The sequence below is a fragment of the Staurois parvus genome, unplaced genomic scaffold, assembly GCF_062004578.1.
Source record: "Staurois parvus isolate SC_StPar_1 unplaced genomic scaffold, SC_StPar_1.0 ptg000098l, whole genome shotgun sequence".
Taxonomy (NCBI): Eukaryota; Metazoa; Chordata; class Amphibia; order Anura; family Ranidae; genus Staurois; species Staurois parvus.
Genome location: NW_028317894.1, coordinates 3,939,344 through 3,955,310, shown reverse-complemented (window position 1 = coordinate 3,955,310; position 15,967 = coordinate 3,939,344). Strand labels below are relative to the sequence as shown.

Here is a 15,967-nt window from a genome sequence, read left to right as displayed (position 1 = left end):
CCCATTCCTCCATGCAGATCTCCTCTAGAGCAGTGATGTTTTGGGGCTGTCGCTGGGCAACACGGACTTTCAACTCCCTCCAAAGGTTTTCTATGGGGTTGAGATCTAGAGACTGGCTAGGCCACTCCAGGACCTTGAAATGCTTCTTACGAAGCCACTTCTTCGTTGCCCAGGCGGTGTGTTTGGGATCATTGTCATGTTAGAAGACCCAGCCACGTTTCATCTTCAATGCCCTTGCTGATGGAAGGAGGTTTACACTCAAAATCTCGCGATACATGGCCCCAGTCATTCTGTCCTGTACATGAATCAGTCGTCCTGGTCCCTTTGCGGAGAAACAGCCCCAAAGCATGATGTTGCCGCCCGCATGCTTCACATTAGGTATGGTGTCCTCTGGATGCAATTCAGCATTCTCTCTCCTCCAAACACGACGAGTTGTGTTTCTACCAAACAGTTCTATTTTGGTTTCATCTGACCATATAACATTCTCCCAATCCTCTTCTGGATCATCCAAATGCTCTCTAGCAAACTTCAGATGGGCCCAGACATGTACTGGCTTAAGCAGGGGAACACGTCTGGCACTGCAGGATCTGAGTCCCTGGCGGCGTAGTGTGTTACTGATGGTAGCCTTTGTTACGTTGGTCCCAGCTCTCTGCAGGTCATTCACTAGGTCCCCCCCCGTGTGGTCATGGGATTTTTGCTCACTGTTCTTGTGATCATTTTGACCCCACGGGGTGAGATCTTGCATGGAGCCCCAGATCGAGGGAGATTATCAGTGGTCTTGTATGTCTTTCATTTTCTAATTATTGCTCCCACAGTTGATTTGTTCACACCAAGCTGCTTACATATTACAGATTCAGTCTTCCCAGCCTGGTGCCAGTCTACAATTTTGTTTCTGGTGTCCTTTGACAGCTCTTTGGTCTTCACAATAGTGGAGTTTGGAGTGTGACTGTTTGAGGTTGTGGACAGGTGTCTTTTATACTGATAACAAGTTCAAACAGGTGCCATTGATACAGGTAATGAGTGCAGGACAGAGGAGCCTCTTAAAGAAGAAGGTACAGGTCTGTGAGAGCCAGAAATCTTGCTTGTTTGTAGGTGACCAAATACTTATTTTCCACCATAATTTGCAAATAAATTCTTTCCAAATCAGCCAATGTGATTGTCTGAATTTTTTTTCTCATTTTGTCTCTCATAGTTGAGGTCTACCTATGATGCCAATTACAGGCCTCTCTCATCTTTTTAAGTGTGAGAACTTGCACAATTGGCGGCTGACTAAATACTTTTTTGCCCCACTGTACATGGGAGGTCTCACTCTGACATCCGCAAAAATACCTCACGTGTGGTGCAATCACCATTTTCACATGCTTGTGGGACCTACGTGTGTGTTTTCATTTGCGTGCAAGCATGGGGGGACAAGGAAAAAAAATCTTTATTATTTATTTTGTTTAAATGTATTTTTTTTACATTGTACCTTTTTTATTGAACTTTTTTCTATCACAGAGGATGAGCATCATCCCTTCTGATACCATGGGCCATGACATGTTCTCTTTATGGAGAGATCTGGGGTCCCCATATGTCTCCTCTGGCCTCCAAAACATCTGATCAAACTGATATTGGTTTGATCATTTTCTTTACATGCTGGTAACCGCTTGCACACAAACCGCAACTAGAAAGTGACAAAGTCCTTGTCGCTTCCAGTTTCTGATGTTGCGGTGGGGGGGGGGGATTCCTCTCAATGTAGTGCATCCAATGGGACTAGTCGCATTAGTATCGGGCTCCCCGGTGAGATGAAATAGCCAGTAAAGAAGGCAGGAGGGAGGGACCTCCTTCTGACGCCTGCAAAAGTGAAAGCCCATTGCCTGCTCTAAAAAATGATGCCATGTTCATGGCTGTAGCCATGATTGTGATATCACCACAGTGGTTAAAGGTATATTTCTGCAATGCAATATCATCTAAGGCAGAATTTTTGGAATACGGTTTATTCAAGCTGCTTCAGTGCTCCATCTGTCCCCCACCACTTCTTAGATTGAGAACTGAGCAGTTAAACACTGCTGATTGCTCAGCTCTCGGTCTTCAGGCTGCAGAGAGCTAGTGACTATCAGTCACTGGCTTTGTGCTGTGCCCCTCCAGTACTCATTGGAGTGCTGGGTTGTGGAGGGTGCAGGAGTGGCTGGCTCAGGCTCTCAGCGACTCGCTTTTGAGTGTAGTCTGTCCATATGGTCGGGATCTATTCAGGGCCTAGACCACCTCTGTGATGTCAGTCAACATGGAGTCAGCAGGGTGCAGAACAAATTGCACTCCTGTGGTCCATAGAAGTACAGCCGAAAAAACATTTTGGCTATACTTCTTAGAGCAATTTTCTTTCCTGCAACCCGTGGAACAAAAAATACTCAGAGGCTGGTTGTATTGAAGTCGATTGAGCGATCCTTCAGTACAACCAGCCTGTACATACATGGATTGAAATTCATCTGGTTCATGTTGAACCAACCAAATTTTGGCCGTTTTTTTTTTTTTTTTTTTTTGCATGAAGGTAAAAAAACCTTCTCTGTACAGCAGCCCCCCCCCCCCCCCCCAATACTCACCTAAGTCCCCTCTCGATCTAGCGATGTGAACTGGAGTCTGAGTCTTGGATATCTGGACTCCCTCTCCTCATTTGCTGAGGCAGAAGCCATTGGCTCCCACTGCTGTCAATCACGGCCAGTGAGGCAATGAGAAGAGAGATGGGGGCGGGGTCGAGCCATGGCTGTGTGTGAATGGACACATGGCGCAGCGGGTGCCCGCCCCCCATAGCAAGCTGCTTGCTGTGGGGGCACCTGACTGAAAGGAAGGGCCAGGAGCGCTGGTGGGGGACTCGAGAAGAGGAGGATTTGGGCTGCTCTGTGCAAAACCACCACACACAGCAATAAGTACAGACATGTTTGTTATTTAAAAAAAAAAAAAAGCCTTTAGAATCCCTTTAAGTCTTATGTGACACTGTCTTCACAATAAACACATGAAATACATTCAGTTGACATTCTGGTGACTTCACACCTTCGTATGGGGAAAGAAAAGAACTTGTTGGATTTGAACTACTATCTGCAGCTTCATTACAGAAACCTACCCCTCAATTGCTCCCCTGCTGACAGTGATTTTACTAAACAGGAAACGAGAGAAAACCTGCAATGAGGACACAGTCGAAAATAAAAAAAATCTTTAGAACAGAATAAACTCAGCAAGACTTGACCTCAGAAAGACAGAGTGTTTATAGCTTACCCAGCTAGAATAGAGCCCTTCTCCTCTGCCTCTACCACAAACCACTGAACAGGCACAGCTAGGTCATACTTGTGTGTTTATTAAATAGTTAATTACTCCATAAAGCTTTGCTAAGCACCCTGCATGGTCTCTTAGAAGGCAGATGTCGATTCTCCTATTAAACAACTGCCTCTCTTTATTGGCTTGCTGGGAGCAATGTGGCTTGTGGCTTGCCATTATAAGGCCAGGCTGAGTGATTTACTGTGCCGCAGGTATAAACAAAATGAGGTGTAGCGCTATTAGATGGACTTCATGTCACAGATCTTTAAATGAAGTCTGAGGTAGGTTTTCTTAGCTGTGATGCTGTAATACCAACATTCTGCTTGCATAGGCCTTTTTTTAGTAGATGTAATACTGCAGTGAAGGAGAGAGAGAAAGGCAAACCATACATGATGTTTTGTTTTTTTTTTGGTTTTTTTAGGGTTAAAAAAAAAATGAACCAATTCCCCCATCCACACGTTCATTGTGGATGGGGGAATCCCTTCCACTGAGCTACTGTATTCTGTTGGCACAGTATCCAGAAGTGTTGCCTTCTGTAGCCAGCGGCACTTATTCTTTGGGAAAAGCGCGACAGGCTGGTTGTACACAAGTCGATCGATAGACCTAATTTGGCTGGTCCCTGCTGAGCCGGACAAATTATGATCCATGCATTGCCAGCTTAAGGGTTAAAGGTGTACTGAAATACATCTGCAACTACTTTACTTGCAAAGAAAAATCTGTCTTTCTGTGCAGACAGTCTTGTGATCCAGACAGAGCCAGGATGGTGATCTTTTCCCCTACATGGTTAAAGTATGCTAAATGTATACACTTATGTCATACCGTTCTTAAAATTCTAAATAAGTAGGCATGGATACCTTTTGAGTGTTTTATCTGTGGTCATGTAACACCCCCCCCCTTCTTTTTTCTATTTTTATTTCTTTTTATTGATCCTAGCCAGAATTGTCATGAACATACATGTCTCTTACATTCATAATCCTCAAGTGGTTAAAGTATATCTAAAACCAACAATTTTTTGTTTTAGATAGTATAGGAAATGGTTAAAGCCCCTGTTAAGGGTCTTCATTGTGTCCCAGTGAGGAGAATAAAATCCCCCCCCCCCCATCCCATAAACAGATAAAGCAAGAAATCTCCTCTTGAACTGTTGTCATCAGAACAAATGTTTTCCGAATGGAAGATTTCCTGTGTTTTTGTTTTGATGATTACTCAAAATTTTGGATATTCCCTCACTTTCTGTCCCAGTGAAAGTGGTCCCTAGAACACCTAGAACACATAGAGATAGTGAATCTTCCCAGGGAGGATGCAGACAGCAATAACAACCCAACCAGGATGCCAACATTTCCACACCCTGTTTAAAACTATAAAACACTTCAAAACTATTTAAAAAAAAATTTTGGGCTTTAGGTACCCTTTCAGGCAGACTGAGGACTTTCCTTTTCTGGTATGCAGCAGTATTTGCTGGTTGGCATTTGTAGCTCGTTGATTGCATTCACTTGCTGCTTGGAATTGCTCTTTAACATTTAAGTAAAGGTCCACATTAATGCGCTGAAGGATAGTTTGAGGATCCCTTTGTATTAAAATCCCTCACTGGCCGAGGGCTACAAGGAAAAACAGCAGCACATGCAGTCCAAATAACATCGCTTTGACATGTCTGACCTGATGAATGGGTTGGTAAGTCCTGCTCTTACTGGTCCCAGTTATATAAACCGGCTCTAAGCTAGAAAATCTAATTCTTATTCTCACTTATTTCTGGTGGTTTTTCGGAGTGTTGTTCTTCAAATCTAAAGTGAATATTTATAAGTCTAGATTCTGTGATGACAAATACACGTTTCAATGAAAATGCTATAGATCTAAACCCATTCACTGAAATCACATATAAGCTTTAACATAATGTAATTTTCAACATTTTTAAAGCTACAGCTTTCACTAAAATAATACCTGGTAATCCACCCAGTCATGAAAGTTCAGTCACTTCCTGTTATAGGGCGGCAGCACTTTGTCCCTATCTCCCAGTTGCTGTTTTGCATTGTCACCCTATCACACAGGATTCTGATAAAGACTACAAGTTGCCAGTTCAACACACACTGTGCACAGCCTTGGACCCTCCGCTATCACCTTAAGGAAACCTGCCCCGAGAGATGTCATGCAGTCATTGCTGGAGTGCATTTGAGTAGAAAGTGGCAGCAATGCGGCTACAGGAAATCAATAGCACCGAGATGTCACAAAGACTGAAAAGGAGGTGAAATAAGTATTTATTAAAAAGGGCACTGATTTAATGTCATCTAGTAGTTAGGTTTAACATCTACTTGAACTCCAAATTTAATTGACACTAAGGCCTCATGTACACAGGACATTTTGCTAACTCTCCTAGAAGCCTCTCCTCCTGGCAGTAGCATTTTGGCAAACCCCCCCCCCCAAAAAAAAAAACCCCTGACGCTTTAAAAAGTGTGTACCGCGTTAAGGCATGTCAAGCACTTGGGCATTAATTTGATTCATTAACCAGAATAATAGTTTATTTTGGCCATTAAAACAAAATTAACGCTCAAGTGCTAAATGCATTTACAGGAGTCAGTCTTTTTTTTTTCTTCTGTTCAAATTATGCTGCTCCTGTACTCACTGCCAGTATTTTTTTCTGCCTCTAAACTCCCCTAAAAGCATGTGCACATAGGCTGACATGCAGGAGAGTTTAGAGGCAGGAAAAAAAATGCCAGACACCCCTAGGAGCAGCTGAAAAATGTCCAGTGAGGCTTAAAGTTTCCTTTTTTTTTTTTAAACTAATGTTGGTAAAAAGACTTGCTTTATGTAATGCCTCTTGATGTCCACATCTTCCTTCTTTGTCCCCTCAGTGGTGATGCCACTGTCTGCTGCTCAGGTGTCCCACAATGTCACCCTTTCTGGCACGGTCTTTGTGTGCGTCCATTCTCTGACCTTGTTTAGAGTAGCAAGCCACTTTTTAAAATGAGCGCAACAATCATAAAAGTCCATAAATGATATATACTGTAGCATAAGGGCCATCCACTACTGTCCCATCAATGCCATGATGGAATATTCAGTGACCATACCTCTGAGTGAGAGATCACCACTATTAGTAAAAACTGCTTCCCAAAAGATTAACCTTCACATTATAGGAGGTTACAAAAGCAAAGTTCTCCACTCATCCCAAACACAGCAGGTCGGCATCAGATGGATCTCCAGTGGATGGCATCCCAGATCACCTCTGCTGCTCATAGACTCAGCCACAAGAACAGCGCTGGTGTCACTAAAAAGATAAAAGAACCAAAGCCATGGCCTAATATCTTCCACAGGGTATATTTATTACACTATTCTGTTTTAACAAGCATAACCGTAGACAGGCATGGAATATGGCAACACCTGCCAAATAGCGACATGCGTGATGATGTCAGAAATAGCTTCTTCCCTACGCGTTTCATGGCAACCCACATCAGGGGACTGAAAGTATTTGAATATTTGTCTACATTCTGACTTTTGCTGATGTATGCACATGTGTAAAAAAAAAAAAGAAAAAAAAAAAAGAGGCCTCTTAAGTGGCAAAATGTGATAAGTTATACTCGTGAGCCAATACGAGATGCTTCCCTTAACGTGATAATTGTCTCAAACCATATATGACTACTGGTGCTTCAGCACTTTACACATTGCTCATAAACTGTGTTAAAACCTAAAACATAAATAATGATATGTATCTAGATATACATATACGTGCCGCGCTCCACATTTAAAACTGAACTACTAATAATCTTAAGTGGCAGTTAGGAATGAGTAATAAAGTCTATCCTTTAAAACCAAATCACAGGCAATTAGGTCTAATTTTCACCTGCCGGCTTGTCATTGCAAGAGCATATACTGCGTTAAACATTCGCTAAAAACGAATATTCTAGCAAACCATGCATTGCACACTCACATCATCTTCTGAATAATATCAGCTTCAGGCAAACCTATTTTACTTGTTATTTTTCTCCTCTACAAATGTAATACTGTGTTGTGTTGATTCCAACTGGCAGAAGCCTCGCTTGGTAACAAATGAGAGAGCAATTACTATGATTTGGAGTAATTACTTTTTGTGGAATTGGCACATTTTCTGTTATGATACTGTGCACATTAGGGAAGTTGCTATTTGGGTGTCATTTCTGGTTATTTTATTTCCTTGCTGTTTGCTAAAAACATGATGGATTAAAGCACCCATTTATATATTTTAGAAAGTAAGGGCTATCTAATGTTCTAATGTGCTAACATAAATGTCCTCGGAGGTTGTTCAGGGACGCAGAGATATTTGCGTGTTCATACCTTTTGTTGACAGGAAGTCCAGATCCATCAATAACTAGTCTACGCTAATTCGACTGAAATATTAATTATAGCATTTACTGAAATAAGAGTACAGAGATTATTTTCCTGCGTGACTGTTTGAATAAACGTTTCTAGTTACTGATATTTGTCTAGGGGAGCCCTCTATGTGATAGTCATCTCTTTATCCCAATTTTGCCTGGAATTTAAAGTGTTTCTGTGGTCAAATGTAAAATCATATATTCATTTCCACTTTGTATTTCAATTATTTCTAGCCAATTCCTATTACTCTAAACAATCTTGAAGTTTGTAAACTTACTTTGTGAAGATCCCCACACATTTACTACTTTGAATTCTGTGACACGTAGTCACTATTCCCTGTGACTAGGCACTGCCGTGTCACACATTTCACAGAGCTTGCCTTCTGAAGCTACAGAGGAGCTGAGGGGAGAGGTGTTTCAGGAGGCAGAGCTAATACAGGAATTACAGCTTGTCAAGAGTAAGGTATCGTGGGATATTAAAATGTTACTAAACCCAGGACCCTGCATTCACTTAATCTGGTCTCCCACAGTACACACAACATGGAAATGCAATTATTTTCGTAATTATAAACTGCTAAATACCTTTTCTCATCAGCAGTATATAGCAGTCTTGTGACTTTTATCAGTGTCCGGTCGAGCACTGGCTATTCTTGTGGGAGGAGTTTTCATTCTGCTCTGACTGTCCTATAAGGCTGCATAACCCCTGACCCTTTCTCTGGACAGTAATGATTGGCCCTGTACTGATCCCATGCACCTTCCTGAAGAAAATTTATTGGATTACTTCAGGGATCTGGGGGTCTTGACCACCAAACTAGTAGAATATCTCACAGTGGAGCACCCAATTGTACCTGTGTTCCATCACCTGCCCAAGGTACATAATTTGAGAGAGTGGAAGGATAAATCTCTACAGGCCTTGGTAGTACAATTGCCTGGATATGTTAAATTCTTCACGCCGACAGTACGCAAATATGTGGCCTGTCAGCGGCTGAGCCTTGATGCCGAGTGGCTGCATATTTGCATACCATTTGTAAACAAACGTGCCAAGAGTGCGCGCCCTGCATCTGATGGGATTCCACTACAGGCAGAGTAGATACACATACTTTCCGCAAAGCTCGTGCAGGAAATTCCCTCCTCCTGGCTTCAAGATGTCACCCAGAACACACTATTCGGACAGTGCCAGTGGGTGAGTTTACTAGACCAAGGGGAAATTGTTCCACCCCTGGATCTTTTGATCTATAATCTTTGACAGGTTGAAGGAAGGAGGATATAAAGATTGGTATATAACAAATAGGGACAAATATATTACCTCTGGCCAAAGACAAAAATAAAAAGGAAAACATCTCTACAAAGACAACTAAACCTGTTAAATGTGTTACTACCTCTTCTAATTAATATAGGCAGATCACTAGCATCATAAGGAAATGTATGTCCATACTGTATGCAGGTAAGGACTTGGCATCCATTCTACATGGTGGTTGTAGTTTTTCCAGTAGACGCTCTGACACTTTGGGGAATATTTTATCGCCCAGTCTATTTTCATAAAAACAACCTAACAGAACATGGCTTTCAGTTAGTGGTTTCTATCGCTGTGGTTTGCACTACTGGGGAGGTTTTTCCTAAACGTGATTTTATTAATTGCAGTTACACCTTTGTAGTGCACGTGGTGGAAGCACACTTTGTACCTTACAGTATATCAGTTGCACCTCTACGTGTCAGAATGTCTGAACATTACAATTATGCTGCCAATCCTAATGCGAGGAACATTTCTAATGTTTCCCAGCATTTTAGAGATGTTCACTTTACCAACATGAGTTCATTTAGATTTTATGGCATAGAGGGGGTTAGAAGACCAGCACGTGGAGGAGATGTACACTGGATCTTATTAGAGAAAGAAGCTAGGTGGATTTTCATTTTACTGGCTAGAATTCCCTTGGGAATAAGTCATAGGATATAGGCCCTTTTCTCAAATAACAATTTGGTTATCTTTTTATTATCATCTCTGGTTATTATTCCATCTGTATACAACAGGTTGTTTTGGTGAACAGTGTTCTGCAGTCTGAGAATATTACATCATCATTGACACCATTTAATAAATTTATCTGTCAATGTTGTTTTTTTTTCTTTTTTCTTTTTTTATCCATCTCCTTTCTTTTACTAAAGTTTGAGAGTTTGAGCTTTGTCCTTCTCTTATATACATATTTATGGTGCATGGCAATTATCATCTTTATTAAACATCATACATATGTACCCTGCTCATGATTTTCCTACCAGGAATGTATAGCTATAATTTTGTATATTGTTCTATTTTTACTGTTTTTCATATATTGCCATTTTTATCTTACACTAGGTTCACACCTAAGCATTTTACGCTTTGTAGAAAAGCACCACAGTCCATTAACATGATTTCCTATGGGACACGGTCGCATCTCCATGTTTTCACCCAGTGCGCTTTTTGGCAAGGGTCAGGGACTCTTTTGAACGCAAAACGTTGCGTTTTTGGTTCTATAAACTTCAATGGAAATGCTGCAGAAAAGCATGTAGTGCATTTTTTAAATCTGCCTAGAAATAAGAAAAAAAACAAAACACGGCAAAAACGCAATGCAGAAACGGGTCAATCGCAAACTGCATAGATGTGAACGTAGCCTTAGAGATAAGAACAATACAGAGTGCACTCTCCTCGTGCGTTACCGTAATAATAGGAAATTTATTATAAAATTACAAATGCATACTAACAAACAAAAAAGGTCATAAAAACAGAGACAAGTAATCAAAGATATCAATCGTGGACAGCGGAGGTCCTCGGGTGAAAGTACTAACACGTTTCGGGAGTCGAACTCCCTTCCTCAGAGCAAATGTGAGTATGCATTTGTAATTTTATAATAAATTTCCTATTATTACGGTAATGCATGAAGAGAGTGTGCCCTGTTTTGTTCTTTTCTGCTAGTATCAAGATTCCCCGATCTATCTATAGGGCAGCACAGTGGCTAAATGGTTAGCACTTCCGCCTGGCAGTACTAGGGTCGTAGGTTCGATTCCCACCCACAGCACCACCTGCCTGGAGTTTGCATGTTCTCCCTGTGCCTGCGTGGGTTCCTACGGATACTCCGGTTTCCTCCCACACTCCAATGACATGCTGGTAGGTTAATTGGCTCCTGTCTAAGTTGTCCCTAGTATGTGCATGTATGAATGTGAGTTAGGGACCTTAGATTGTACGCCCCTTGAGGGTTAGGGACTGATGTGAATTTACAATATATATATGTAAAGTGCTGCATAAATGGACGGCGCTATATAAGTACCTGAAATAAATAATAAATTATAATAAATATCAAGAGCGGCACCTCAGCGAGTGCTGGATTCCGTGTTTTCTTTGCTGCATGAAGAATTGAGCGCTGGTTTTTGGCATCTGTTCTAGTCTTAGAGATGTCTTTTGCTGTTTTCCTCCCATCTGCAAGTGACATCCAAGACCCTTGATGGATAATGGACTAATTAATTTAATTGATGGAGCCATGTGCAGTGGGAGGAGTTTTTACAGAGATTGCCTTTCTGTCTAAAATTTAAATATGTTTGTTTTAAGTTGTTTTATGGCTATGAATAAGGTTTTTGCCCAAAATTTGTAAGCTGCTGTAACTTGCACAGTGTATGAATTAAGCACTTTCATCGGGAGAACGAGTTGCCGACTCTTCAACTTATACTCTTATGTGGTTTAAAGTGGCACTCACACTGTGTGCTTCGGAGCACCATTGGTCTACCTCCAGGGGAAATCAACCTATACATACATTTTTGATTATGGTGCTATTACCCCCTGCAATATGAAAGCTGGAGAAAACAATAAGTGTATTACCTATTCACCCCACACAGATTTTTATTTCTGTTCAGAGCAAGGGGGGGGGGAGCAGGCCCTTCTTAAGTAAGCTGATCTTGCTTGGGAGAATTATTATAAGTATTATAAACTAGAAAAGCTACAATTTCTGGGGTAAATTGTGTGAAGTGTTCTTGCCTCCACCAGTAGTCTACAACTGAGTGGGCGGAGTAACTGGGTGGAGTGGCTTGTCACTCTGCTGCCTGCTCACACACCTGGGTTCCTATGGCAACTCACTCTACAGCAAGGGCAGAGTAGAGCGGTTAAAAACAAACTGCTCCAACTTGCTCACTTCACTGGCGGTTGCCATCATCAAACGGTTGTAGTTTAAAAATTATGAATTCTACACCGAAGAGCTTTATATTGTGAGAATCACAAGACCTAGACCTACATTTTGATGCATAGTATGTCTCTGAAATATTAAAAATGAAGGCACAGTTGCAGTGTAGAAATTGCCCTTCAAATTTGAGGTGGCTAGAGTGCAGTTTCAATGAATGTCAATGGGCGGCGTGAGTTGCAAACAAATGGTCATATTGTGGAAACTATCAGGACTATGGCTTAGCCATGGACATTTTTAGTGGCAGCAGGAATAGTTTTGATATAAGATTTGTGTAGGTTGGCGTGAAAATGAGGGAGTGGTGGCAGTTTAGAAATCATGTCCTGATTGTTCAGCTCACACTCTATCTTTTGTCAGCTCCCACTCTAGTTTTGAACATTCCACCATTCATTCCTATGGGACCAATTTCACCACAAAAACGCCGATATTTCGTGAACCATTTGGCGAAATGTTCCACAAAGTAATAGCACACCAATTGGGAACAATCCGCACGTTTCGGTATATTATTGTCTATGTAGTGTAAAAACTGTGGGAGGAGTTAGGGTGGTAAATTTGGCTATAATAATAAGAATATATATGTGAGATAACAGTAAGTGGTCTTGCCATGTAAGAACACTTAAATATGTTTTTTCAACACAGCTGAGAGGGATACAATGCTCTTATGATAACAGAAGACCATAGCCATCTGATGGCTAGATAGAATACGGCATAATAATATGAAAGTAAAATATTTTTTAAAACATTTTATTTTTTTTACAGTCATAATCTTATATTAAAGGATAAGTTCACCTTTTAGACAAAAATAATACACATTTTTTTGCAGGTAAAAAAAATGGGCATTTATTATTTTTGTCTACAGGAGCCTGGAGAGCATTGCACCAGCGATCAGCAGATCACTGATGGCATGCAGGTCTCCTGCAGATCTGTCTGAGTATCTGCTTGTCCTACAGGATGTACGAGCAAGCAGATATTCTGACAGGAAGGTTCAGTGAACTACCACGGCACTCCACAGTTCCATGGTAGTTCATTGAAAATGACAAGCCTACAGCCGCTAAGGCTGACTAGACTTGCAGTTGATTTATTCACGGAGGTCCGTGAATGAATGATGTGGCTGTGTGAGCAGAGCCCTGCACAGCCTTGCTGTTTTCAAATTTGACAGATAGGAGGAGGAGACTTCTTCCCATATGGTCTGTCAGAGAAAGGGGGGGCTGCAGCTGCGGCTATGGGAACATGTTGCATCTTTCACCCTTAAAACGGGTGGAACATGTAACATGTTCTCAAAGGTGAACTTATCCTTTTAAAGAGAGAAAATATGTACAACACCACATTATATCCAATTTAAACAACTTGGTGTAAGCCATTAAGGGTCTGCTGTGGTACAGTGGATAAGAGAATATGTCTTGCCCATATCAGCCATCAAATTCTCCCATTCATTTTCTTTTTGCACTGGGAGAACAAGAACGAGATCCCAGCTGGTTTCTAACATTAAATAATGGCCGAGGCAGTTTTTTACCTTAAAAACACTGATAAACAAGGTTCAAAATGGCTACCCCAGCAGGCTGCTGTTGAGAGATATACCTTTGCATAATAAGTATTTGTGTTCTATTTTGTGTATTTCAGACTTTTGTTAGTCGGAGGCAGCGAGACAAATGAAGATGGAGTGTCTGCAGCAACGCAGTGTGGGCTGACAGCCTGGAGGGTGCTCTCTGGTTCCCCCCACTACAAACAGGTCACTAATTATGAGGACGATGTGGGCACAGTAAGTAATTAGAAAATCCTTGTGTGCATTTTACTATTCATTTTCAGCTCTTAATTATTTATCAGAGCATCTTTAATGTCCTTATTTAAATTTTCAGCCGTCTTATCATGTTTACAGTGAATTAAAAAAATCATCAGTTGCGCTGATCTTGTATGCCAGGATGGCAACTGGTGTTCATTCAGCTTTTCCAACACGGCAGAAAGGGTCAGTGAACCACCTTCTGTGAGAACCATTTTTTTCTAATTTTTTCTATTTATTTATTTTTTTTTCATTGAATCATTATGAAGAGAATTTCTGTTTTACAGGAATTGCAACTTCTGTTCGTTACCCCTTTGTGTCATAGGACATAGATATTGGTTTGTGGGGTACCACAATTCGATCTAATTGATATTAGTACCAGCTCCACTTGCAAGGGGAAATTTGTGAAAACTGGAGCAGAGGGAATCTGATACAATCAGCTTCTAGCTTCAGTTTGTTCAGTTAAGCTTTGAAAATCAAGGATAGAAGCTGATTGGTTACCATACAGGGCAGAGTGATAGTGCCTTCTCAGGTGTGTGGGAATTTTTTTTGTATACTGCTTGTCCAAGGGACTAAATCAGGGTCCCAATCTGCTTGTCCTTAATGACAATCTACTTGTCCTGATTTAAAAAAAAAAGTTTTTTTTAACCAAAACCGTATTTAAATCTTAGGTGCTTTTAGAAATGTCTAGCGCTTTTAAAAATGAAAGGGGCTCTATGGTGACACTGGTGCAACTTGTCATGTGATTTGATAGTTTCAAATCGCTGGACAAGTCGTGCCCTATTGTCTGCAATGGAAGTGGTCATAACAGTGCAATTCCTATTCTGTCGGATTCGCATGAGGTCTTCAACTTTCAATCCACGCTGCTAAAGGATAAGTTCAATTTTTGAAAATAAAAAATTATAAATGCACATTTTTAGCAGGTAAAAAAATGTGCAATTACTTTTTTTTTTTTTTTTTTAAAGAGCCTGGAAAGCATTACACCAGTGATCAGCAGATCACAGGTGCAGTACAGGACTCCTGCAGACTGTCAGTATAATCTGCGGTCCTTATATCGCTCACACTGACAAGAAGAATCAATGAACTACCAGAGCGCTCAACAGCGCTGTGGTAGTTAATTGAGAGCTACAAGTTGACAGCCACAAAGGATGTCGGCATTTGTAATTGATTCATTCACAGAACTCTGTGAATCAATGACGCGACCGTGTAGGCGGAGCCCCGTATAGCTGCGCTCTTTTCAAAAAGTGAGAGCTGGTATGGGAAACTTCTCTCCATACTGCAGTCACACAGAGGGATCGGATTGCCGAGACGCTGCAGGAGTGGCAACATGTCACATGTTCCACCCTGAAAACGGGTGGAACATATAACTTATTCCCGAAAGTGCTTTTATCCTTTAACCCTTTTGCTGCTAGAGCCGTTTTTGTGTTTTTTGCAAACGTTTAAAAAAAAAAAAAAAAAAAAAAAAATCATTTTAGGCCTGAAGATTATATAAACCCTCTAAAACATATATATTCTGAAAGCAGACACCCTAGAAAATAAAATAGTGGTAGTTCCAATTTTTTATGTCACATGATATTACCGCAAAAATAGGAAATGCAAAATTTTAGTAAGAAATACACTAAAGGTAATTTTAGGGCACAGATACGCAATAAATTACCCTTTTTTATAAACATAAAAGATGAGGCTGCACCGAGTAGATACCAAACATGTCAAAATTTAAGTTTGCGTGTGCCTGTGAAATGGCGACAAACTGCAGTACTCTATATTTTTTATAGGCAACATTTTAAAAGTCATCAGTTTAGCATTACAGAGGAGGTATTGTGCTAAAATTATTGACGTGTGTGTGTACCCTCAAAGTTTTATTTTATTTTTTGGGGGGAGGGGTCTGATTTTCTGTGTTTGGGTGGAACTAATTGTTTACATATACATTTTTTTTTTTTTACCACATAGGGGACAAAAAGTCACCTATGTGATGATTTGTTTTGTGACAGGCTCTCTTTAATGTGACATCCAGGTCTAAAAGACCCTACGTGTCCCCCCTGTGCTCTACTGAAAGTAATGCAGTGCAGATCGCATTGCATTACATTCTTTCCTGGCCTTGATGGCCATGGACACTGACAAACAGGGACAGGCATAAGATGGGGAGGAGAGCAGATCTCTCTCTCTCTCTCCCCTCCCCTCCTCTCTCTTCTCCCCTCCCCTCTTCTCTCCCCTCCCCTCCCCTCTCTCCCCTCTCCTCCCTCCCCTCTCTTCTCTCCCCTCTTCTCTCCCTCCTCCCCTCCCTCCCCTCTTCTCTCCCCTCTCTCCTCCCCTCTCTTCTCTCCCCTCCCCTCTTCTCTCCTCCCCTCCCCTCTCCTCTCCCCTCCCCT

The 15,967-nt window shown here is 41.2% G+C and overlaps 1 protein-coding gene across 2 annotated transcripts in view; it reads left to right on the top strand.

Annotated features, from left to right (window-relative positions):
• NBAS (NBAS subunit of NRZ tethering complex) overlaps positions 1-15,967 on the top strand; it is a 1,021,307-nt gene that overhangs the window by 55,452 nt on the left and 949,888 nt on the right. For both annotated transcript variants that reach the window (XM_089671087.1, XM_089671086.1), the window contains exon 10: positions 13,442-13,580. In XM_089671087.1, the coding sequence (XP_089527213.1) occupies positions 13,442-13,580 (139 nt within the window). The remainder of the gene's footprint in view (positions 1-13,441; positions 13,581-15,967) is intronic.